The sequence below is a fragment of the Strongylocentrotus purpuratus genome, unplaced genomic scaffold (genome assembly GCF_000002235.5).
Source record: "Strongylocentrotus purpuratus isolate Spur 01 unplaced genomic scaffold, Spur_5.0 spur5_scaffold_14, whole genome shotgun sequence".
NCBI lineage: Eukaryota > Metazoa > Echinodermata > Echinoidea > Camarodonta > Strongylocentrotidae > Strongylocentrotus > Strongylocentrotus purpuratus.
The window spans coordinates 18475728-18502221 of record NW_022145599.1 but is presented as its reverse complement, the minus strand read 5'-3'; the positions used below and the strand labels follow the sequence as shown (position 1 = coordinate 18502221).

Here is a 26494-nt window from a genome sequence, read left to right as displayed (position 1 = left end):
AAGCACTGAAACTACGGTAATCTGCGCATGTTTCATTACCACAGACATTGTTTGTTACCTGAGCATGAGATCATTGGTGGTTGAAAGAGCTTCAAAGAGGAATTCAGCCACATCCTCGTCCAGAAGTGCCTGGGTGTGTGAAGGGCCACTGTCTCCTGCTTGAAGAGAGTCCTGTACCACAACCTGTGAGATGCATTGAACACAGCTGATTTGTAGGACCTCATTCCTGCTCAGGAGAATCTGAGGGGGAAAAAACAGACAAGAAATAAAAGATCATCACCATCTTCATCAAATAATGTCTGGGTTGATGAAGGGCCACTGTCTCCTGCTTGCAGAGAGTCCTGTACTACAACCTGTGAGATGCATTGAACACAGCTGATTTGTAGAACCTCATTCCTGCTCAGGAGTATCTGAGGGGGAAAAACAGACAAGAAATAAAAGATCATCACCATCTTCATCAAATAATGTCTGGGTTGATGAAGGGCCTCTGTCTCCTGCTTGCAGAGAGTCCTGTACTACAACCTGTGAGATGCATTGAACACAGCTGATTTGTAGAACTTCATTCCTGCTCAGGAGTATCTGAGGGGGAAAAATATACAAGAAATAAAAGATCATCACCATCTTCATCAAATAATGTCTGGGTTGATGAAGGGCCTCTGTCTCCTGCTTGCAGAGAGTCCTGTACTACAACCTGTGAGATGCATTGAACACAGCTGATTTGTAGAACCTCATTCCTGCTCAGGAGTATCTGAGGGGGAAAAAACAGACAAGAAATAAAAGATCATCACCATCTTCATCAAATAATGTCTGGGTTGATGAAGGGCCTCTGTCTCCTGCTTGCAGAGAGTCTTGTACCACAACCTGTGAGATGCATTGAGCACAGCTGATTTGTAGAACCTCATTCCTGCTCAGGAGTATCTATGAGGTAAAGAACAGACGAGAAATAAAGATCATCATCATCGATCTTCATCAATTAATGTCCGGTTACAAGAATAGCCTCTGCCTGTGTCTTACAGGCATAGAGTCCTGTACCACAACCTGTGAGATGCATTGAACACAGCTGATTTGTAGGACCTCATTTATATTTAGGGGAATAAAATTGGCAGGGATTAATCTGGCAAATTATACTGAGCAGAGCCACTGCCATCACAGATGGCACCAGTGCATGAACCGAAAGAGCCCCATCTTGTGGTGACTTTTCCTTGTAAAACAACATCGAGATCTAAATCGATGTCAGCATAAAGATGACCATACCTATTAGACTGGGGTGGGGGTTCACAATTATAAGTCTATACTTATTTCTCTAACGTGAAGGTATTATCATAGTAATTTTACACAACTTTAAGGGCATACAACAGAGCAATGAAAAATTGTACAAAGATGTCCTCAACTGTGCAAAAAGAATTACAATTTGCCATAAGATATCATGCACAAGCATAAGTATGTGAGAGCTCACTCAATGCAAGCAGTACTTAAAAACAGACTTTTCTAACCATTTAAAAATAATTAACTAATATTGACTGCCTTCTGGGCAATACGACATATATCGCCCGAACCGAAGGTGAGGGTGATATATGACAAGTCGTATTGCCCTGAATTAGGCAGTCAATATTACTATTCGTCCTTGTTTTCACGAAGTGACGGTAGTGAGAAAAATCGTCACGCAAAGTGAATGCATTTTGTTTTCACTACCGTCACTTCGTGAAAACAGCGACGTATTATTAACCACATCAGACATCTAGAGCAAACAAGAAACTCTTTACTATCTTATACTCTTAAATTACGTAGGCTACACAGGGTCTCCTAGCATAAGAAGTTGCAAAAACATTGTCAAACCAGCACTGTTCATCCAGTGTTTGACAGATTTTCGATACAATGCAAACAGTTTGCCTAGGGTGTGATTGTTACGTCACAAAGAGTTCGCGCAAAGTGCGCATTTTCTTATACACGATGCGCGATGTAAATTACAATAGCTGATGCGCGATGTGAATTACAACTGGCACTATATTATTGCTCACTAGTTTAACACGCATTTTGCCATTGACTTTTCTGAGCGGGCTAAAATATTTGTCCATTGGATTACTGTATAACCTATATCGCCCGCCAAATTACACACAAATCCCATTGACCCTTCTGAGCGGGCTAAAATATTTGCGCATTGGTTTACTGTATAACCTATATTGCCCGCCAAATTACACACAAAATCCCATTGACTTTTCTGAGCGGACTAACTTATTGTAATTTTGTTCACTTGTCCATCAAACCTTGAGGGCAATAACATTTAAAAATTTCCCTGCTCAGATGTCTGATATGGTTAATAATTATGCATATCATGTTAACGTGAATATATTATATATCACCATCCTTTACACCCACCCCCACTTTCTTGGAACTTTCCGCCACATCATCTCTACAAGAAAGAAGTTTAAAAGGTTGTTTTTTAAATTCCTCCATGGAGAACAGCCTTTTTAACATTGATTTAAGTGTTATACTGCCATCTACGTTCAGAGCTCGATTCATGAACCCACATCTGGCTTTTAGATTAAAAATGTTACATCGACCCGGTTGATGGGCCGTTAGGTAGCCCCAGTATGGAATGTATGCACCCTGGGGAGATCCAGGGAGAAAAAGAAAGGACAGAGAGAAAGAGAAAGAGAGAGAGAGAGAAAGAGAGAGAGAGAGAGAGAGAGAGAGAGAGAGAGGTGGGGAGTGGGGCTATGGATTCTGGCCTGAACTGAGCCCTTACATGAAGATGTGTTTGGGTAGATCCGGGAGAAAAGAAGGGAGAGAGAGGGAGAGTGGGAGAGAGTGAAGAGAAAACAAAAAATGAGAAAAAAAGAGGGTGATAGAGACAGACATAAAGATGAAAGAGAGAGACACGGAAGGAGGGGGGGGGGGGGATATGCACTCAGGCCTAAACCGAGTCCTACATGTGTCATGTGTTTTATGTTAGATTGTAAATGAGATTTCAAGAGAAATATTCGAAGGAGACTTGTGGTTTTGGTCTTGTTCTTCACTGCTTTTAATTGGTTCCGTAATCAATTTTGACAAGGTACATTACTTGAAATCAGCGTGAGAGTTGAAACATCCATGTCCATGAGATGCATATAACCTGAAGAACATAAATTGCAAAGGAAACAGTATAGATTTAAAGTAAACATATGATGCGATACAAAACTCAAATTAGTGTTAAAATAGGCAGCAAGAGGAAAACATGCACAGAGTGAAAGTTATATGCATGAATGAGGAAATAAGCCATAATTTCTAAATATTTTGATACTTAAAAAATTTCCGTTTCGGTTTAATAAAATTTGGAGTGGACTATTAGGCTATTATTATTATTATTATTATTATTATTAAGATTTATGAAGGTCATGGAGATAAAATTCAACATCACAGCTTAATGAATCAAAAGAATCATACCCAATTGAGATATTAGATTCAAAAGTTGTATCAATTATCACTTGACCACTGGTAAATTTTCAATGAATTAATCAAGGGCAACATGGAGTATAGGAGAAGATGTTGAACTAGCACAGGTTGTAATGAGAGGAATATTTTAGTCATTTTTAAGGGGAAATAGTATCGTTCAAGCTATCAAAAGTATATAAATCATTAAAATATATTAAAACTAAAAAGAAAAGGAAGAAGGTTACACACAGATCCCCAAAATGTTAAAATGTAAACAAACTGACCCCCTGTATTTGCTCCGGAACCCCGAGAACAAAGTTACTATGGAGCCCTGCCAATGGGAGTTAACATATCCAGAAAGGGAATGCTTGATACTGAAAGGCAACTACAGAGAGAGAGAGAGAGAGAGAGAGAGAGACAGAAAAAGAGAGAGAGAGAGAAAGAGAGGGAGAGAGAAAGAGACAGAGAGAGACAGAGAGACAGAGAGAGAGAGAGAGACAGAGAGAGGGGGGGGGGCAGGTACAAGGCTTATTACTTTAGTCTTTGATAGACAATGAAAGGTCACTGAAATCATCCTGGTAACTTGAGCCTGCTCTCAATAGGACCCTTTGAAATTAAAGCATGATCCTAATCTTGGTCCAAGAAAGTAAAATGGGATGCCCCATTAACCTTTCAACATGATGGGGTTGTCTTTCCCCCATCCTGTAAAGGTATATACCCAGAGGATTGTGTTACCTTCTTTATGACAGAGGAGATGCTAGGTTGGGTGTCTGGCCTCATCAGGAAGCCTGTCAGCTCCTTGCTCTCTAGAAGTCTCCTCAGCAATCCTGTGAAAGACAAAAAATTAAAATCAAGAATACAGGTTATACTTCTGGTAAGACCCACTACTTGAAAACACAAAAGACAGAACTGCTTTAACAGAAAGATGAAACAATTTATATTAAATGACTGTACAGAAGCTTTCTTGAAGGCATTTATAATTCATTGCGCTATAATAGGTAGCCTCAGCAATGCCTTAGTACAAAGCAAGTAAGATTAGGCTGGTTTCTTGGCTTAATATCAGGAGGCCTGTCAGCTCCTTGCTCTCTAGAAGTCTCCTGAGCAATCCTGTACAGGACAGAAGGTAAAACAAGATATGTTATTCTTCTGGTAAGACCCACTGGTTGAACACACAAAAGACAGAACTTCTTTAAAGTAGCCACACAAAGAATCAAAAGTGTTTTGAATTAATGCAAAACTCATATCATTGCGAAGGGGAAGCCTTGCCGATCAAATACAACAACTCTTCTCTTCAAAATATGTTTGGGGCCTGCAGTAATCAACTCTCAAAAATGTTAGTTTTGAGATCCAGATTTTCTACCTTCAGCGGTTCTTTGTAGAGCGTCAATATTTGTGACGTCACATACGGGACACGGCTCGCTAGCTGCATACTGCTACACGGCACTGAACTGTTCGTCCAGTGTGTGACGTCACAATTCAGAGCTCGCTACGCTTGTGTGTTTGACTTACGTTCAGGGGCGCTCCGGGGTCTAAGGAGGGTCTTGAAAAATTGCATTTTACGCCTTTGATATGATATCTTTATGATTTCTCAGCAAATTGTTCATGCTTTTCAAGAGAAAATCTTTCCATCCATATGTAATTTGTTCGAATTATGAGTTGTTAGTGAATTTTCTTTGTGTAGCTCCTTTAACAGAAATATTAAACAAATCAGATTAAATGACTGTATAGACGCTTTCTTGTAGGCGTTCATAGGTAGCCTCAGCAATGCCTTAGTACAAAGTAAGATTAGGATTAGGTTGGTTTCTTGGCTTAATATCAGGAGGCCTGTCAGCTCCTTGCTCTCTAGAAGAGTATATAGTGGTTACATTCTTGCAGAAAGAACACAGTTTTCACAGGAAGACAGATATTTCCAGCAAACTAAATTCAATGGTTGCAAGAAAGGTTTCTTGTAGGACTTCATAGTCCATACAGTGTGTAGCTCTTGATGGGTATCCTTGGCAATGCTGTACAAAGTCAGTGAGATTAGGGTTGGTTTCTTGACTTATCAGGAGGCCTGTCAGCTCCTTAAGCTCTCTAGGAGCCTCCTGAGTAATCCTGAGTAATCCTGTACAATCCTGTCCTACAATGATAATTCTATTAACTCTTTGTTTGCTTTGTTCGCCGATTTGCACGGACGTAGGCGTGCCAACTTCGCATTTTTGCACAGATGTACACGAGTCAATTAGACATTCATAATACCGCTCGCAGTGTGTAGCCACGCGTTGCGTTTACTATTGTTTACATTGTATACATCGCACACTTTCCGGTAAACTGTTTTTCTTCATAGTGTTACATTCGAAATTACCGTGTATTTAGCGGTTTTCTTTGGATTTTTTTTACTGATGTTACGATGGCACCTGCTGGAAAACGTCAACGTGTGTTTAGTGTAGAGGAGGCTCGAGATCTTGTTACTATGGAAGCATGGAGCATGGACTCTGATTCCGACGAATCGAGCAGTGACGAAGACTCTAGTGATAAAAGTGTTCCCTGAGAGTAGACTGATAGAATAAGAATGAATAAAAATTAATGAAAGAGCTAGAGATGACAGCAAGAAAGAGAGTAGACTGATAGAATAAGAATGAATAAAAAAAATGAAAGAAGGAGATAGAGATGACAGCAAGAAAGAGAGTAGACAGTGATAGAATAAGAATGAATAAAAATAATGAAAGAAAGAGATAGAGATGACAGCAAGAAAGAGAGTAGACTGATAGAATAAGAATGAATAAAAATTAATGAAAGAGCTAGAGATGACAGCAAGAAAGAGAGTAGACAGTGATAGAATAAGAATGAATAAAACTAATGAAAGAAAGATGTATCCTGTCTTGCCGTCATCTTTATATCTTTCTTTTATTATCTTTATTCATTCTTATGCTATCAGTGTTTACTCTCTTTCTTTCCGTCATCTCTATCTTATTATTATTATCATTTTCCTATCTATATGTACCCTATGTCTTGCCGTCATCTGTATATCTTTTTCTTATTATCTTTATTCATTATTATGCTATGAGTGTAATACTCTCTTTCTTGCCGTCATCTCTATCTCATTATTATTATCATTTTCCTATCTATATGTACCCTATGTCTTGCCGTCATCTCTATATCTTTCTCTTATTATCTTTATTCATTCTTATGCTATCAGTGTTTACTCTCTTTCTTTCCGTCATCTCTATCTTATTATTATTATCATTTTCCTATCTATAATTATGTACCCTATGTCTTGCCGTCATCTCTATATCTTTCTCTTATTATCTTTATTCATTCTTATGCTATCAGTGTTTACTCTCTTTCTTGCCGTCATCTCTATCTTATTATTATTATCATTTTCCTATCTATATGTACCCTATGTCTTGCCGTCATCTGTATATCTTTCTCTTATTATCTTTATTCATTCTTATGCTATCAGTGTTTACTCTCTTTCTTGCCGTCATCTCTATCTTATTATTATTATTATTTTCCTATCAATATGTATCCTATGTCTTGCCGTCATCTCTATATATTTCTCTTATTATCTTTATTCATTCTTGTGCTATCAGTGTTTACTCTCTTTCTTTCCGTCATCTCTATCTTTTTATTATTATCATTTTCCTATCTATATGTACCCTATGTCTTGCCGTCATCTCTATATCTTTCTCTTATTATCTTTATTCATTCTTATGCTATCAGTGTTTACTCTCTTTCTTTCCGTCATCTCTATCTTATTATTATTATCATTTTCCTATCTATATGTACCCTATGTCTTGCCGTCATCTCTATATCTTTCTCTTATTATCTTTATTCATTCTTATGCTATCAGTGTTTACTCTCTTTCTTTCCGTCATCTCTATCTCATTATTATTGTTATTTTCGTATCAATATGTATCCTGTCTTGCCGTCATCTTTATCTCTTTCTCTTATAATCTTTATTCACAGTAAAGTCCTTTCATTTCATATCACTATTTCTCTCTCATAATGTCTCTCACGTCCGTTCTCCATATTTTATTCATTGCATACTCCACTCGTCAATCATTTCTGATAATAAGCTCTCTCACAATAAAGTAAATGGAAAACAATGCAATATAGTTTATATTTTAAGATTGATTCATTCTTTCTTTGTATATCTATGGCTGTGATAAATGTACTTGAAATCAATTTTATTGAGGGGTAAAGAAGGTGAGAGAACAGATGCGGTGAACATTCATAATGAGACATTTCAATAAGATGCTGATTATGTCATGTATATCACATATAATATATTATGCCTATACCATTTTTACATGCTCATACCAGTGGGCAAAATCAATAACATTCTCTTATTTCTTATTGACTTATCATGGCACAACAAAGAAAAACATCCCCACGACGTCCCTTTTCATGCCCCGCTAAACCGGACATTGACAATAACCTGGGGTAATAGGGATTTCAATGGGCAGATTAGCCCATTGTCAAGGGTGGCTGAGCGGGGTACTTTCAAGTCTCTCCCTATTGAACTTCTTTTCTTCAACAACCTAAATACTAACCTTCTGAATTGTTAGAATACTTGAGCAAGGTATGTAAAGAAAGGTAAGAAGTCCACCTTTCTAATAGATTCGATTTGAAGATGTCTTATCATTGCTAAATAAGAAATTCTAGAGGGATAAAAAACTGCCGTAAATAAGAAAAATTAAACATTATATAATTATGATTATTATAAAAATGATAATTCAAAATATAACAAATGACGGTTCATCGAAAAGCACGTTTTCCGGTCTACAACTTTGCTGCACAATATTTTTCATCATGATCATCCAGTGAAGAGTTATAGCCTCTTGATTCAGCAGAGTCAATAAAGATTCCCTCGAAATGTGTGACCCTAAAAGAATGTGGCACAGGGGGGTTTTTTAAGTGGCGCATAAAGAGTTAAAGTCTTTATGACTTAAAAAAGAAAGTCACATCTGGTGCATTTGCACAAAGAGTTACCATTGAATGATTATAATCATCACAAATATTGTTGCCACAAAGAATCAAGCTTTGTTTATAAATACAAGTAATTAATGATCTATAAGCCAGGGCTACACACTAACTTTTCGTTTGAAATGGGGTCAAAATACTTTCTCGAGTGTGGATAAATGACTCCTATGCAATTTTTTGAGATGTTGAGGGTCTGGACTTGCATTGTGGGTGCCTATGTGTCCCAGGTCCCTGATATAGTGTCGAGCCCTATATTCTTTGCATGCTCAGTCATAGACATGAAAACAAACCCATGCAACATTTGAGCCAAGTTGACTTCTACTGTCAAGCATGACACAATCAATCTTCACGCCCATGTGTGGGGTGTCTACACATAGTTGATGTAACATTTCAATGTTAATCAAACCATGCACAAACAAGAATGAACCAGTACAGTCAAGGGGTGTAGATATGTGTAAAGGTTGAAACAATCATCGTATTAGACTCAAGACCCATTTGCATAAAGATTTCTAATCAATCATCATCTATGGCTGGTAGCATGATTTGCATCTCTTCAGTGACATTTAGTCCATCACAACCATTTTTGGGGGGTACAATGCCTGAGATAACTTGCTGAAGAAACTAAAATTACCTCCAATGAGATACGAGTGGATCCTGATTAACAAATTTAATTTACTTTAACTTTTAAAATAATTGTTATCAGGTGAACAGTCACTGGATTCATATCCGATACAGTTTATCTTTGCATGTGATCTTGTGCTATTTTTAGATATTAGATATTCATATCAATATCTTAATAACTTTCCTATATGCATGAGTTGGAATAGTGAATCTTAAACATGAAAGGAACTAGATGTTGTTTAAAAATCATAGCTAATTTACCTCAATTTATCTTTAAATTGGAATGTTATAGATTGCATGTATTTTATAAACATACCTACATGTATGTCATTTGAAGATCAGCTCAAACCCTTAACATTCATAATAGTTTTTTATAGAAGCTAGGCTTAGCCCTGTACTAAAATGGTTTCAAGCATTCTTTCTGCCACCCTATCCACTTTCAGTGCATGGCGTGAAACCTATCAAAGTCAAAATATGTCAATCAGAGCTGACGTGCAATGTGAAACGGTATTCATCAACTAAAACAGGAAGTGGGTGTGCCATGGGTGGGTGGGTGGAAAGCAGCCGGATGGACACAGAATTTGTAGTAAACATCTTTCCAGTAGGTGCAAGAGGTTCACATTCTTTAAAAAAAAAAAACACTTGCACTTGTCCCAGTACCCAATCGTTTAACCGATTTATTATTCTTGGAAACTTCAATTTAATTATATTTGGCATCATAAATGCAGTATACGTTATAGAAGCAACTTGTGCTTGTTAACTTAACTTTATTTGAATATCTTGTATAGTTCAATTTCTTCATTTCCAATATACATCAGACATCCTACATTGTGTACATCACATATGATGTACATGTTAATCTAGATTTTCAAATATACAATGCCTAACACGGGTCTTTAAAGGTAAATGTATTTTAAGGGTCGGGAAAGCCATAGAGATATGGCCACACTTTTCTTATTACATGTGCATGTAGTTACATTGGCATAAATTTGCAAAACCAAGAGTCCATAAAGTCTGGTATGGGAGGAGAAAATGCTAGAATTACAGATGTAAAAGGGTTTCATTTCAGCATGTGTATATAGGGCATGCCTTGGGAAGAGTAACCTTTGGCATTGGCAGCTACAAGGGCAATGAAAATATAGGGAGTATGGCATGTGTAATGTTCATGCCACGGTAATGGGGCACAGACACATTGGATAATGTAATGTCATATATATCTATGTATCAAATTTATGAGGCCTTGGCCTAGAGAGAAATAGACTGAAATTATAAATGTGAACAGGAATGACTACTACCGTACTTGCTGGCTTTTCTTCTTACAATACATCGAACATTTGCCGTTGTTTTTGTTTTGTTTTTTGCCGTTTATCTCCATTGAACTTTCTTCTTTTTTTTCTTCTTTTTTTCTTCCCTTTTTCCCTTTTTTTTTTCTGTTTATATTTGTAGGTGTGTCTGTGTATGTGTGTAGTGAGCATGTCTGAGAAACAAAGTTATGTGCAATCTTTACAATCTATTGATTTACAAACTATTCATGAATATCTGTCTCCTGAGAATAATGAAAATGGATACAATTACGGGCCTTCCCAATCTTTTTATACCCCAGATGAATTTAATGATTACAGTAAAACAAAATTAAAGAACTATTCACGTGTCTTTTCTAGCTTGCATTGTAATTGCAGGAGTATGAATAAGAATTTTGAAAATTTAACTATATTTCTTAATACTTTGGATGTGCAATTTTCGCTTTTAGGTATAACAGAAACGTGGCTGAAAGAGAGTGATTGTTTTTATAACATTGATCATTATTCATTTTTAGGTAATGGGAGAGAAGCTAAAAGAGGTGGAGGAGTTGCAATATATATTAGAAATGATATAGATTTTAAAAGTAGAGCTGATTTAGATTTAAATACTGTTCATTTTGAGTCTATTTTTGTAGAAATTTCTAATCTCACCAAGAATATTATAGTAGGGGTAATTTATCGTCCACCAAACCAATCGGTGCAATCTTTTATTGAATCATTTGATGAAATTTTAAATATTGTAAAAAAAGAAAATAAATTATTGTATTTAATGGGTGATTTTAATTTAAATTTATTAAAAGTTACATCTTGCAAGAGAGTCAATGAATTTCTTGATGTTTGTATGTTGAACAACATCTACCCTCTTATTCATACTCCAACACGTGTAACCAATCATTCTGCTTCCTTGTTAGATAATATTTTGACTAATGATTTAGAAGAAATATTTGCAGGTGTTATCCTCGGTGATGTCAGTGATCACTTTCCAGTTTTTTCAATCTCAAATCTACAGTTACAAATAAAAAAGGAAAATGCTTCTGTTAAACGTGATTTTAATGAAGAAAATTCACAGCTTTTTGTAAATAAAATTATGAATGTATGTTGGTCTGTTGAAAATCATGATGCTAATGAAGCCTATAATGATTTTTTGCAAAAGTTTTTAAACATTTATGAGTCATGCTTTCCAATTAAAAAGTCAGCTAAAAAGAAATTCAAAAATAAATCATGGTTTAATAAACCACTACGTAAGCTCTGTAATAAAAAATGTTACTTATACAGACGATATGTTAAAAAACCAACTCCAGAAAGACATGAAAAATACAAGAATTTCAGAAATAAGATAACTGAAGAAATTAAAGAAACAAAGAGAGCATATTTTAAAGGTAAATTTCAAAATGCTGCAGGTGATATGAAAAACACATGGAAAGTAATCAATGGAGTACTGGGTAGGGGTGTAAAGAAGAAGGTGCTACCAAGTTCAATTCAGTGCAATGATGCAATGATAAATGAGACAGCAGCAATGTGTAATGCTTTTAACAAATACTTTGTAAATATAGGCCATACACTGTCTTCTTCTTTTGTAAATTCTGGGGACTGTATGCAACATGTAATAAAAAATAATTCATCTGCATTTTTTACTCCGTGTACACCAAAAGAAGTTATTAATATTGTTTCTAAACTTAAAAATGGCAAGAGTCCTGGTTTTGATGGAGTGGATATCACATTGGTTAAAAATGTTATTCATATTTTATGTTACCCTTTATGTGATATTATCAATTTATCTTTAAATACTGGTGTTGTCCCAGACAAACTTAAAATTGCAAAGGTTATTCCTATTTATAAAAATGGATCAAATGATAATTTATCAAATTATAGGCCCATATCTATTCTTCCTATTTTTTCAAAGATTTTAGAGAAATGTGTATATAGTCGTGTATATAAATTCTTGGAAAAGTGCGATATTATTACTCCCAAACAATTTGGTTTTCGAGCGGGACACTCTACTTCTTCTGCCATCACTGATTTTATTCATAAAGTTACAAATGCCTTTGATAATAAAGAAATAATGATTGGCCTGTTTTTAGATCTTAGCAAGGCTTTTGATTCTCTTGATCACTCAATATTATTAAAAAAATTGGAATGTTATGGTTTTAGAGGTATTGTACTGGAATGGTTCAAAAGTTATTTAAGTAATCGCAAACAATATGTTGTTCTAGAAAAATGTGAATCACAGACAATGGCGATAAGATGTGGAGTGCCCCAGGGCTCAATTCTTGGGCCATTATTATTTCTTTTATATGTAAATGATATTTGCAATGTTTCAAAAGTGCTAGAACTGATATTATTTGCAGATGACACTAGTGTGTTTATGTCCCATCAAGATATTGTATCTCTTCAAAATATTTTTAATACAGAATTTGCTAAACTGGTTGATTGGTTATATATAAATAAACTTGTAATCAATATTAAAAAAACACACTTCATGATTTTTACTAAAAAACACATTGATGTTACCCAAATAAAGGTTAAAGTTAAGGAATCAGTTATTGAACACGTTACGCATTTAACTTTTTTAGGGGTCACAATAGACGATAAATTAAATTGGAAGGAACACACTGGTGTCGTCTGCAATAGATTGGCTAAACATGTTGGTATATTTTATAAATTGAAATTTTTACCTAAAGAAATATTGATAATTTTGTATAATACATTAATATTACCCCACTTAAATTATTGTATTCTTGTATGGGCATGCTCTAGTATGCAAAATACAAATAGGCTTTTAGTTTTACAAAAGAAAATTATAAGAATTATATCGCACAGCCAATACCTTGCTCATACTTTACCTCTTTTTTACAACCTAAAGTTTTTAAAAGTAAACGATATTTATGTTTATCAATGTGCAATTTTTATGTATCTATGCTTTAAAAAACTTTTACCAAATACTATTTTACAATATTTTCAACTTAATAAGAATATTCATGGCCACCAGACCAGGATTTTAAATAATTTTCATATTCCAGGAGTAAGGACAGTAGTTTCCCAAAATACAATTTTGTTCAGGGGTCCAAAAATTTGGAATGACATACCCATAGATATTCGACTGAGTCCATCACTAAATAGTTTTAAAAGAAAATTTAAACTGTACTTGTTAAGACAATACTCAATAGTGCAATAACCTATATTCTTAATGTTCATCAGACAGAAAAGTGTGTGTTTGTGTGTTTGGGAGAGAGTGTATGTGTGAATGCAATTTTTTATTTCCCCTTTTTTTTACTTACTTTTTATAACAAATACAAAATTTAAATAATGTACTTAGTTTTTTATACAATTACTGGAGACAGACTTTTATATAAGGCCCAGCCTTCCTGTCTAGTCTCCAAATACTTTCATTAATGTACATGTTTAAAATGTTTTTCCCTTGTCCATCATGTCTTCTCCACTTGTGTTATCCTCACGTTATATATTGATACATGTATTATATTCTAACTTTTATATGTTTGTTTTCCTTGTATATTTTTAATGAAAGTATTGAATAAAGTGAACTTGGTAGCATAATTAACCTATGCCATTGGATTGTATAGCTGCAGTGACTGGGATAAAGGCAGTATATAAGGCATGTTTAAACCCCTCATTAAATCTCCATATGTATCAAATCTATGGGGCCTAATTGGCCTAGAGAGAAATAGACTAAAATTATAAATGTGAAAAGGAATGAGTAATTGCTGGTAGCAGAATTAACCTATGGCATTGGTTTGTATAGCTGTAGTGACTGGGATAAAGGCAGTATAGGGAATAGGCAATGTTGAATCTCCCCACTGGCCTGGGGATAAATGTCAATTATCATGCCAAGAACCATGGCTGTATAATGCCAGGACGTACTGGTATGGAACTTTAATCACTGCAAGATAACGAATGGGAGGGAGAGGGGTTTAAAATATTGATGAGGCTTAAATAATAGGTGTTAACTGGGTAAATAGGTTTACATTACATCAGCATGGGTAGGGCACACTAACCTATGGCATTGGTCTGTAGCTGGAATGACAGATAACAAATGGGAGGGAGAGAGGTTTCAACTATCGATGGGGCTGAAATCATGGATATGAACAGGGTAAATAGGTTTACATTGATCAGCGTGGGTAGGGCACACTAACCTATGGCATTGGTCTGTAGCTGCAGTGACTGAGCTGATGACAGTATGGGGAGTATGGCGTGAGCGATCTGCATGCTGAGCTGGGGATAAATGTCATTCTCGTGCAGCGGGCCCAGGAGTCGCGCGAGGAGGAAGACGATGCTCGTTTTGACATCTTCTGACGAGGAGGCAAGGCCAGAGACCAGATAGTCCAGCAGGCTGTCTATATATGGGGAAAGGGTTGGATATTAAAGGGATACATCAGAGTGAAACAATTACATGCAGGTTATACATCAGACTTGGAAATGTGTAGAATAGGATATCTGATGTGAGATATATGTTTTATCGCTCCAATGAAATTTGATTTGTATGTTGCAGAAGAAAATAAATTCAATTCAATTCAGTATACTCATATGCAGGTCTTCTCTTTGTGTGTTTGTGGAGATGAATGATGATGATGATGATGATGAATATGATTTGTCAACATACAGTACATGTACACGTAGGTACATATTCAGTTTACCATTTAGAGACTACTATTGTACATACATGTAAATACACAAAGAATGTATTACAGCTATAAATAAAAGCTTCCCTTACACATCATTTCATAATGAAAACCTTAAAGCAAATCTTGCTCAATTGCTTTTCTTGTTTAAAAAAAAAAAATTCAAAGAATGGTGCAGAACAATTATCAGGGTGCTCAACAAGGAGTTTAAACACAAAACAGAGACATGATTGAATTTTGATTGTCCATTTTTGAAAATCAGCGAACAGGTAAAATTCATTCTCAATTGAAATTATTTATGAAATATCAGTCATAAATATTTTTTTTAGTGCTTCAAATAATGATTTTTATTGCAGCAGAGCGCATCAAAGAACATGAGAACCCTTAAGCAAGCCCTGGGGAATAGCTACAAGGTACTTTTTGCTTCACATACATTATGTTCATGCTCATTTCAGGTTCCAATTTTACAGTTTCAATTTTTGTTTGAAGACCACCCTGCATTATACAAATTTTTGTTTAACCCATCAATGTGAAATAGAGGTTCGGTTAAATTGTTAAATCGATAACCATCCATCAACACCGCTTTCATTGTCTTACTGGGAAAACTGTAAAAAAAATAAAAAAAACTTTTTAAATTCTAAAGAGGTTCACATCTTCACCTGATAACTGATTTAAATCAGAGTTCATAGAAAAAGGCTTTGCAAAAAAACTTGTTGCATTTAAAATCTTTTCATGATCTGATCAATGTATATACATGTAATTTAAATAGACTCTGAAAATGAATTTGTATAATCTTTTGAGAACCAGATGGGTATTAACTCTACATTAAAGCCCCTCTAAAGTGTCAGGAGCCCAGAATTCGCCACAAATTTGATGGCAAAATTTCACTTGTATCCTAATGTGAAGGAGGGTGTTATTTAAGAAACATTTCTGCAAAGATTTTCCCCCCAAAAATGTATTTGATAAAAAAAGAATACATAACTTTGTTTTTCTGTTGTATGCAGAAAACCTAAACTTTGTATTCTTTCATCGATCTCCGACTTCAAACACAATTGTTTATAAAATCCTTGCATAAATGTGTCTTAAATGGCACCCTCTTTCACATTATGATACAATTTAAGTGATTTTGCCATCATATTTTTGGGGCTCCCAACACTTTAGAGGGGCTTTAAAGTACAGGAGGTAGTGCCCTTCTAGCTTTCAGCAGATGAATTAGGGCCCATTCATTACAAATCATTTTAGTGCAAGGTCCTTTCCAAGGGCCACAATAACTTTTATAATTATTCAAATTACCTCCATGTTGAGCTAGAGTTGGTGCCAAGGCAGGAATGGTTTGCAGTAACTGACCAATCAAAGAAAGGTAAGGAAGGCTCTGCTGGTATCCACATCCCGATTCAATCTGGAAATCAGATTGAAACAAAATAAGTGATTTAAATTATCTTAAAGTGCATTTACTGTACAACATACAGTGTATTTCTTACTATAAAATAACAAAATTGCATATACATTTGTATTGAACCTCCATTATATTACCAAAATTACCATGATTGCCATAATTAATGAAAAGTCAATAGACTTCTGATTGACTCCGTATACTGTACAACATGCAGTCAAAAATTGTAAATAGAATTGGAGCTGTAACAGAAAACAACTGACCAACTGCAAATGGCTTGAGAAAGTGACCAATTTCCACAGCTGGTCAATCATTCACTAGGAAAGTTAAGGTCTATTTTTCTCATTTAGACCGTGCATCAGATTTCCTCCATCCTGCCTGATCAAATGGATGTGAATTAAAATATGAGATGCAAGTATGATATCAAATTTACAAACATCCATCATGAATTGGAGAAATTAGAGCGCTTGCAATTAGAGTGTTTTCATGAAATGCAAAATTATTTAGAAATACATGTTTACACCTTGAAAAGTTAATAAACAATTTTTAATTTTGGGGGGCTTCCTTGTTCTAAATCGATTGGACATTACAAGCACAGTATACCTGTGAGAGCTTACAATCTACATGTACAGTACGGAGAGAGTGAAATCTTGCCTTGCATACATTTTGTTTCCTACTCATTAGTTCACAATATCTAGGCACCAATATCTTATATTTTCTCAAGAAAAAGTAATGTTGTGAAACAGACACACATACTTTGTCAATTACACACTAAATCTTCATGCATGGTGAATACATTTGTTGAGGGTTCTGGTTCAGGAAGCCATAATAAACTGGCTGCGGAAAGAGTTCCTGTAGTATGTAGGTACCGGCTTCAGTAGTATGACCTTTCCAGTAAGTGACAGTGTATTGTCAGCAGGGGGGACATTAAATGACTACACATTAGTTTGATTACCTTTCAAGCTCAACAGCTGGATAAATGTGAAAGGTTCTTTCAATAAGATAAGGAAGGGTCTTCAACAAGATAACGAAAGGTCAGCTGGTGAGAGGTGATCAATTAAATGTGATATGCATCTGCCCATACGATACACAGGAACATATTGAGTGCAGAAATGGTGTTGTGTAGTGAGCAGTTCCCTTTCTTCGTAAACAGTTTTGTTTAACTTAATTGCTACAGCTATCACAGTCATAACATTTGAACTAAATATCTGTACCTGGTTGAGTGGAATAGCAGAGTGGAATAGTACAAGCATCTATTATTATCTTAATAGAATTACTTGTTTAAATTTATTTCATCACTATTTTTACATTATGAGAAAAGAGCTTTACATAGCAAAAGCTCATTACAAAGTGAGTATAATCAGCTTGGAACATGTACAGCCTTATGCCTTGGCCAAACTCATTGTATCTTTTATAAACTAAGTACATGTAGTTATAAAGGGCAAGAAATAGGTAGCCATTCACTTTTATTCCATTGTAACATTTGCTTTTAGGGTCCTTTAATAGAAAGGTCATTGTAATATGTGTAAACATAACTGCCAATTAAAAAGAATACTTTGAATCGGCTTTTCAATCATACATAAACGATTTTTCCATCTAAAATTTGAAGCACTATTTAATTTCCCCCATGGTGTCTACTTGAACCAGCAACCCTTGCCAATCTCATAAAATCCTGCATGTACATTTATTTCATTGTCCTCTCCATATTCTGTATTAACAAAAATACAAGCAAGCTCTTATGTTTGGCATAGTATTTATCATATCAGACTTCCTAAACAACAAAGCTTACATGTAAGGAAAACATGTTCACATCTACTAAAGAAAGTACAGACCAGGGGGGTGTTTCACAAAACTTGTCATCAGTGACAAGTGACATTTTTTGTTATAAGCTACCGAAATCCTTGCTTCTGATTGGTTATCAGCAGATTTGTCACTGAGTTTTGTCCTTTGTCGTTGAAAAAAGGCTTTGTGAAACACCCCCTGGATGAAATGGATGAATAGAATTTACTCTCACAAAGCTTAGCATTCAAAGTGAAATTTAAGTGTCTGTTAAATGTTCCTTCCAAAATTAATAGTTGCAAAACTTGAAAATTTAGAAAGTGATGTCAAATAGTTCCACAACTGGCCAGAAGGGTCTGATTTTTTTTCTAATTTCAATTGATGCAAACGAATAGTGTATGATGTATGTACGAGAGAGAGAGAGAGAAAGAGAGAGAGAGAGAGAGAGAGAAAGAGAGAGAGAGAGAGAGAGAGAGAGAGAGAGAGAGAGAGAAAGAGAGAGGGGGAAACTGTCATGCGTATTGAGTGGCAGTCTCAAATGTTACCATCTGTTTCTAATTGGAGGTGGGGGCAAAAGAATAACTGGTGTAATCAATCATAACGATTGATCACTGGCCTACACAACAGAAATGCTATCCTTTCAAGTAAATCCAAAACATTTATTTGACCAAAACAATAAAAAATGAAATTTATTATGTACAGAAAGGGAAGTGGAATGCATTTACAGTTTTATCATGGATCTAACAAGTATAATTACAAGCTATACATGTATGAACCAGCCATTACAAGTTTGCTCTCAAGTGAAATACGAAGTGCAATCATATCCCATAATGTGCCCTCTTGACCAGCTGCAGACTAGTGAATATAAACATTGGACAACACTTTCTTGGTAGGCAGCCTGGACAATGGCTTTATATGGACAGTTGGTCTGGAAATGTGCAGGTCTGAAAATGTGAGGGGTCGAGTGACCAGTGGTGAAAATGAAAGTACATAACAGTGTGTATGGGTACATGTACAATTGAAGGCTGAGAGAGTGAAGTAAACCTGTGAACAATGCAGCTTGCTCTGTCACTTATTAACCACAGTTTGGTAAGGTAGGTTTTAATTAATCCAGCCAACCTTGTCGTGTCTGGTTTGTAACTGAGATCGGCATCGCCCATCTTCCATTGTAAGTGATCATGCCCTGCCGGCCCTGGGCATGCGTACATGTAAATACTGTTGTGCATTGCTGCCCCTTTACTACATGTAGGTGTGCAATCTTTAACACTTAACAACTGAACACTCAATGAGAGACCAACGAAATAGATCCAATCCTGATAAAGTGATACCATCCTAGTCTTTTGCAATACCTTCTTTCTTATTCCTGAATTCTTGGATAGATAATCCACATGAATGTACCACTTTAGAAAGCTGAAAATAAATTTACATGAATCCATCAAAGTACACAAACAAATGTGATATTAACTGAACTCATCTCTTAAAAGACATGTTAATTCTATAATTTTGGCACATATTTGCATCATATTTCTTTATTATATATATATTTTTTTTTGACAACGACATTAGTAACAGGACAGACTTTGGGCGCAAGCTTTTCTGACAGAATTATGAACATTCTAATGGAAGTTCATATGGAGTAAGTTTAAAAGAAACAATATGTAGCAATTTTGACAGCATGTATCTTTGAGGGATCAAATAAAAAAAAAATAAAAAAAATTGATACCTGTCTGTCTCTATTAAAGCGCATATAAAACTTTGATCAGCTATGACTCTGAATTCCCCATTGTAGACATGCCACATGCAGTGTACAAGTACATACAGCCTCATTATAGACTTTGTTTTTTCTTCTATGAAAAGATTTAGGGCCTGGTTTTGTAACTTATTGAGGTCCACAACGTGACAGAGAGTGAACTCTCCCTTTCAGCCCATCCCCTTGAACTTGTGGAATGCTATCCTGGAAAAATCAATGTGACGTCAAATTATCTGGCAGTCTCCCCCCTACAGGCCCCAGCCTTGTCGCCACGTCACATAGGAAACCCAGTCCATCCAGGCCTTTATGCATATACACCCCCAGGACGTCATACTCCGACTAGTCAGAAATCCTCATCGAGTTATGGGCTTGTTTACGGATTCTCCCCAGATACCGGTAGAGCAGATAATATGAACGTCCATGAAGACACATATATTGCTTTGCAGAAGAGGTAGCTGGGTGGGATGATTTTTTTAAAAGATGGGTTGACAAGTTGAGCGCGATAATCATTAATTCTCCCGGTAATAGCTGCAATGTCACTATATATCGCATTAGTGAGACATCTGATGACAGATTTGTTATGAAAAGTATGAACAATATTTTGATTGTTTATTAATTTCATGACAATACAAGGAAACACTACAATAAAGTGTTACTCTTTAGATGTCTGCCAAACTCGACTTCTGTCTATTCCAGTTTATATTAACATCACTGGATCATTTTATTTTCCTTTTTAAACCTCTAAATCTTAAGGGATTGAATTGGCTCTTAATTGTCTAATGTTATTAATATATTTCAATTTATGCATGTCTTTCTCCATTTTTATACATAGTTGCATCTCAATTAAATGGAAGCCAATTTGCATATAAGTTGCTATGTTTTACAAGCCTCTGGAAAGCTGTTTAGTCATCAAGACCAACTTCTGTACGAGAACTATGCATAAAGTTGATAAGCAGGTCTATTCACGATGGCCCTAAATTTAGAGGAATTCTACAATGATATTCCACAAAGATATATATATTGGACCTCTAATAATAATAATAATAATAATAATAATAGGCATTTCTATAGCGCCGTCTATCTAGAAATTCTATTCCGAGGCGCACTAATTATTACCCCGGCTTTAGCCTAGCTGCCATTACAGCTGCCTCTATAATCTCATCACCATGACTTGGTAAAGTGAAAGGGTGAATGGCACTTATAATCATAATCATAATTATTCATTAGTTCACAATTACTGATCTCCCATCTTCACACATATTTACAAATGAATCAATGATATATTTGATCATTGTGTAGTCAGTGTAGATGAGAGATTTCATTCATTGTATTAAAAAAAAGTGAAAACTAGAGATGAAATTCATGAAAATCTGGATTGATGGTCAATGCAAATCATATGTACAAGTAAATATATTCATCAGTCTAGTATGACATGAGCATATCCTAACTCATGATACAAGAAGCTATGATATCAAAGACAGCTGCATCTTTGGCTCGATCCTCAGATTGTATTTCTGGAGCACACCATAGCTGCATGATCACCCCCTCCCCCGTCTCTCTCTCTCTCTCTCTCTCCCTCCCTCTCCACACCCCCTCCTCTCCCCCTCCCCCCCCCCCCTCCTCTCCCCCTCCCCCCTCCTCTCCCCTCCCCATCTCTCTCTATGACTATCTCTGTATCTCTTTACCTACCCTCTATCATGTTTATCTTAGCATTATGAAATACTGTCTTCAACTCTATCTCACCTACATGAGATGTCTTATGACATTTACCTAGGAAGCTTTATGAAAGGTTAGAAGTCAGTCCAAACTGATTTATTATCTTTAACAGAAGAGAGGTAGACTTCTTTTACATTACATAATAAATAAACCCACAGCAAAGTTTATGGGCAGTACCAACTAAATTCATTCAAAACTCCGCAGTAGGCCGATGTTTTCACGCTACGATACTTTATTCAATCCAACCTAATAAGAAGTTCATTTGATTAGATGCTCTATTACATCTTGATGGTCTTGTTTTAACTTTATTATCTAGAATTTTGTCATCTGTGCATGTACAACAAAAAGTATTGCTCAAGCTAAATTGTTAAGATGTAGGTCTACTACATGTACCACCAATTCATCTGGTGATCAAATTGAAAGTAGCACTAGCCACACCTACACAGCTAGTGAAAGGCAATGTCCACCAAATCTACTCTCACATTTATGCAGAATTTAAGTAAACACAGGAAGTGAACCGTGCTGCTCAGTTTGTCCTGTACATCCCATTGCCATCAACAGGACGGTGATGAAAATGACCCGACATCCATGATTTGTTTTCAGAACTGATAGCCACACGTAGTGATATACATTGACAGGCTGTGTAAATATCATACCCAGCACCACATGGTCACGTGATAATCAGGGGGGTTCAATGAGAGGTTGGGGGCGGCGGGTGAGCAGAGCAGACCTTTCTGGTCTTGGCCAGATGAAACCGGTTCCCAGGGTCCTATCAATTGGTCTACCACTAGTACTAGACTGTTGAATGTTCAAAGATGGCAAGATGGACCTACATGTACTTGAAGACTTGTTCCTGCCCAGCACTTGCAAAGATATTGGTTCCAAAAGCCCCCCCCCCCTCCCCCCCCCCCCCCCAAAAAAAAAGGGAAATTCATAAATGCGCTTGCAACTGTGGTTTTCGAAATCATTTGGATGACACTGATACACATTCAGAACTCTTGCCATAGAAACGGTTTGTTCCGATGCAAAGTCACATTATTTGGACCGTCTTTAGTCCAGTAGTATGAAACATAATAGGCCGGTATAGCAGGGCTTGACAAAGCATGCACCTGGGACACAGAGGTACCCAAAATCTTTAACTTTAAGTCTAAGTCTGGACCCTATACACCTCAAGCTACTTCATAGTCATACAGCAATAAAAAGGAAAGGGCACATACCTTGGCAATGATTTCTTGGATGAGGAGGTAGACAAGATCATCTGATTTCAGCTGGTTGCATAAAAGAACTAAAACTGTTGATGGAAAAATGAAAGTTCAATTCAAATACATGTATGAAAATTATTCAACTTCTCAGATTAAAAAGAGAAATTTGAGAGGCACCTTTTTGAAATGTAAATATAAAATGACATTAAGCTTAATGCCTTAAAATCCAGCAGTCAAATTCTACTAAAATCAGCAGTCCAAATCCTGCTAAAATTATCTTTACAAGCAAAGGAATATGTTCAATGGAATCCTGTATTGCTTCCCCTTAACGTTATGGGAAATTTTTTCTCAAAAGCAGAGAATCCATTTCATCTTAGATCTAAATTATTTGTTGACTACTTAACAGCCTAATTCCTGTAAGTGAAAGACAATAACCAGTTCCCTTGCGAATGGAACAGTACTCACTTTCATTTGCCACAGTTGTTACATTGTCATCTGACAGCGCCAGCAGATCTAGTGATAATGTAAGAAAATACCAAACAATCAAACTTTGTAGAGGGGAGGCTTTTGTCTTATTGAGACGTTAGAAAGAATGGTCTCCAAAATCAAATATCAGAAAATGATCCTAAATTCGTTTTTAGGGAAGTTTATCAACATCTACATAGAGACATCTTTGCTGACAAACTCTAGATTTACTGAAACATGTCAGCTTCAAGCACGTAGCCAGGATTTTTTTTTTGGGGGGGGGGGGCAGTAGTGAGCACGCAAAGCATGCAAAGCGCACTCCCTAGGGGATGGGTGCAAGGAGGAGGAGGGCAAAGCGCGGAAAACTTTGACGTTTCGTTAAACTATTAGAGAAAGAAGACGATTCGTTGTACCGTTCTCGACTCTTAATCCTTGTCTAAATTCAGTTTCTTTTCACGTTTTATTAAATTATTAGAGAAAGAAGACGATTCATTGTACCATTCTCAACTCTTAATCCTTGTTTGAATCAAGTTCCCCTTTCTCCGCGCGTAGCGGGGAAGCTCTGACGTTTCATTAAATTATTGAAGAAAGAAGACAATTAATTGTAGTCTACTATTCTCGACTCTTAATCCTTGTCTGAATTCAGTATGACCAAATATTTGAAATTCAATAGATTGTTTGTCACTGATTTTTTTTTGGTATGAAATGTTTGTCACCTCAACTTGCCAGTCACCATAATGATGAAAAGTCTGTGGCCTGTAGATCTAGGCCTATGTGAAACTTTTAATTTTATTTCAAGTTTTTAATTGCTCCTTGATTTCTAGACTGTACTAGTAGTGTACTACTAGTACTACTACTAGACCAATTCTAAGTCTACTCTACTCTCTAGATCATTCAAGCACTTTATGCTGTGACACACATCCAAATCACCTGCCTGCAATTTTTTTCAAAAAAAAATCAAAGTTAGATATAAAACGAAGGGCAAGGCATGGGGCTTTGTTGGCAGTGCCTGAGCAACAAAACTAGGTAGGCCTATACTTTAGGTAGACTCTAGTCTAGCCTCCAGTCTAGGGTCCTAGGGGCGGGTGTCAAGAAGATTTTATTTTCAGAGAGAGGAACCTAACTGGATCGTGAGCCAATTTACTTCAAAGATCTTCATTTCCATTTCAGAAAGTAAATTATTTTCATACTGGAAAGGACGAACATTTAATTGTAATGTTAAAGTCTCAGATTTCAGTTTCACTCAAACAAATCAGTCACAGCACAAGTACAGCCACACAAGCACGGACACAGCCACAAGCAGGACACACGCCGTGCACATGCGCTGCATGCGGCCAGCTAATCGGGGGAATTTCACCAAGTCCCACTCCCAGTTAGATCAACCGGTTAGTGTGTAAAGGAAGAAAGAGAACAAAAATCATACTAAAAATGGTCCGAAGCAAGTGTTCCAGCACCTCCTCATCGTCAACCAGTAATTCCCAGATTTCATTTCGAGAGCTGCACGATAGCAAACCAAGCAATTCTCCGAGAAAATACTTTTTCTTGATAACGAGTTCCTCTCGATTGTCGAAATTCTCGGCGATGCACGCAATGCACAGAAGAGATTGCGGACGAATGCCGTGAACAGTCCAAGTGGAGTCGTGATTTTGGTGGTTTTCACCGAAAAGAGACAAGCTGTTCGCTTCTGCCATCACTCAGCGTGGTCCTTGATAATTACTCAGCAATTTACGATCAATTTGAGATCCATTACAACATCAATTTCAAGTTTTTCTTTCTATTTTGATGACTTTGACCTTCGGCTTCGCCCAATCCTACGACTTGAATTTTTCGGGAAAGTATCAATTACCGAAACAATCGATATCACCAATGTTATCGAATCAATTCCTAGATCTACAACATTTTATTTTTTTTTAAGTAATGATACTAATACTAATATTACATTTTATAATAATAGAATACTGAAAATAAAATCTCCAAAAGAGAAATTACATTATTCTAAGTCACCTTGAGCAGGAGCAAATTTTAAAATGTTCTTTTGCCCGAGACTGTGATGTTTGGTTATCTCTATGAGCTGCCACGAGTCCAAAACACGCCCACGCGTACACTTAATACTCCCATTAAAGTCAGTCGTCTGAATCTGATTGGTCGAAAGTTTTACGAGTCAAAGCTGATTGGCGGAATGCTAATTGGTTTTCACACAGGTGTCTGATACGAGTAGTGTAATGCGGCGAATGTAGACAAAGGCTAGTTTAACCCCATTAGATTTAATTAACAACAGAAATAAATTATTTAATGAGTTCAATTTAGGGATAATGAAATTATACACACGAAACGATAGATAAACACTATAAAACAGAAGGTAACAATAAAGAATAAAGTAACGGGCCTATACTTGATCTGATTGAGTTACCTAGCTCTAACATAATGTAGAATTCAGGATCTTAAAGCCTCTCTAAAGTGTTGGGAGCCCCAAAAGTTCACTTCAGTTGTACAATGAAATGAAAGAGGATGACATTTAACACTGAATTCTGCAAGGATTCTCAAAATAGATATTCTCAAAAGACGAATAATGCTGAAAGAATACCAAAAAAAAAATTGATTTTCTGTATACAACACAAAACCTAAATTCTTTATTCCTTCATCAATATTCGGCTTCAAAAACATTTATTTTGAAAACACACTAAAGGTTGGCCTATTTCTATCACATAGGGTCATTCAGCTCTTTTGCCGGGCGCATATCTCCCCAAATTTAATGCGAAACACGTCACAATACAAATCTTAACCAAACAAAACAGCGATTGGACGGGAGTGGCGAGCCCCTAACGCTTCTGAAGATGTCTCGGCTAATGCTTATCTTAAACATCTTGTTTGGGATGTCAGCGGATGTTCGTTTTGATTATCTTAGGGCCAGAGTTGTATATTTTTATTATCATTAAGAAGTCGATAAGTAAGGAACAAAAAGGTACACAATAATGTGCTCGCCTGTAGTAGAAGTAGTAGTAGTAGTAGTAGTAATAGTAGTAGAAGTAGTAGTAGTAGTAGTAGTAGTAGTAGTAGTAGTATTAGTATTAGTATTAGTAGTAGTAGTAGTAGTAGTATTAGTAGTAGTAGTAGTAGTAGTAGTAGTAGTAGTAGTAGTAGTAGTAGTATAGCATCAGCAGTAGTAGTAGTCGCTCTATGCAGAGCGAATTTATCTCATTTTCCACAGAATAAAAACAATGAAAAGATATTCACAATGATGAACGTGATGATAT

At 36.1% G+C, this 26494-nt stretch overlaps 1 protein-coding gene across 1 annotated transcript; it reads right to left on the bottom strand.

The window, feature by feature from the left end:
• Nucleotides 1–54: 54 nt before the first annotated feature.
• LOC763574 lies at nt 55–25058 on the bottom strand. The gene is made up of 7 exons (XM_030985129.1): nt 24664–25058; nt 23241–23288; nt 22791–22864; nt 16229–16334; nt 14450–14650; nt 4147–4238; nt 55–240 (listed from the first exon to the last, which is right to left on the bottom strand). Exons 1-7 carry the CDS (start codon nt 24929–24931, stop codon nt 55–57), a joined length of 975 nt encoding a protein of 324 aa, XP_030840989.1. The 5' UTR covers nt 24932–25058.
• Between the last annotated feature and the right edge of the window lie 1436 nt (nt 25059–26494).

Excerpts from the sequence above, each read along its gene's own strand:
- LOC763574 (XM_030985129.1), bottom strand. The coding sequence starts at position 24,931 with ATGGCAGAAGCGAACAGCTTGTCTCTTTTCGGTGAAAACCACCAAAAT. Across the intron at positions 16,335-22,790 it reads TCCAAGAAATCATTGCCAAG|ATTGAATCGGGATGTGGATA; the intron begins GTATGTGCCCTT and ends TCTGATTTCCAG. Across the intron at positions 14,651-16,228 it reads AACTCTAGCTCAACATGGAG|ACAGCCTGCTGGACTATCTG; the intron begins GTAATTTGAATA and ends CCCCATATATAG.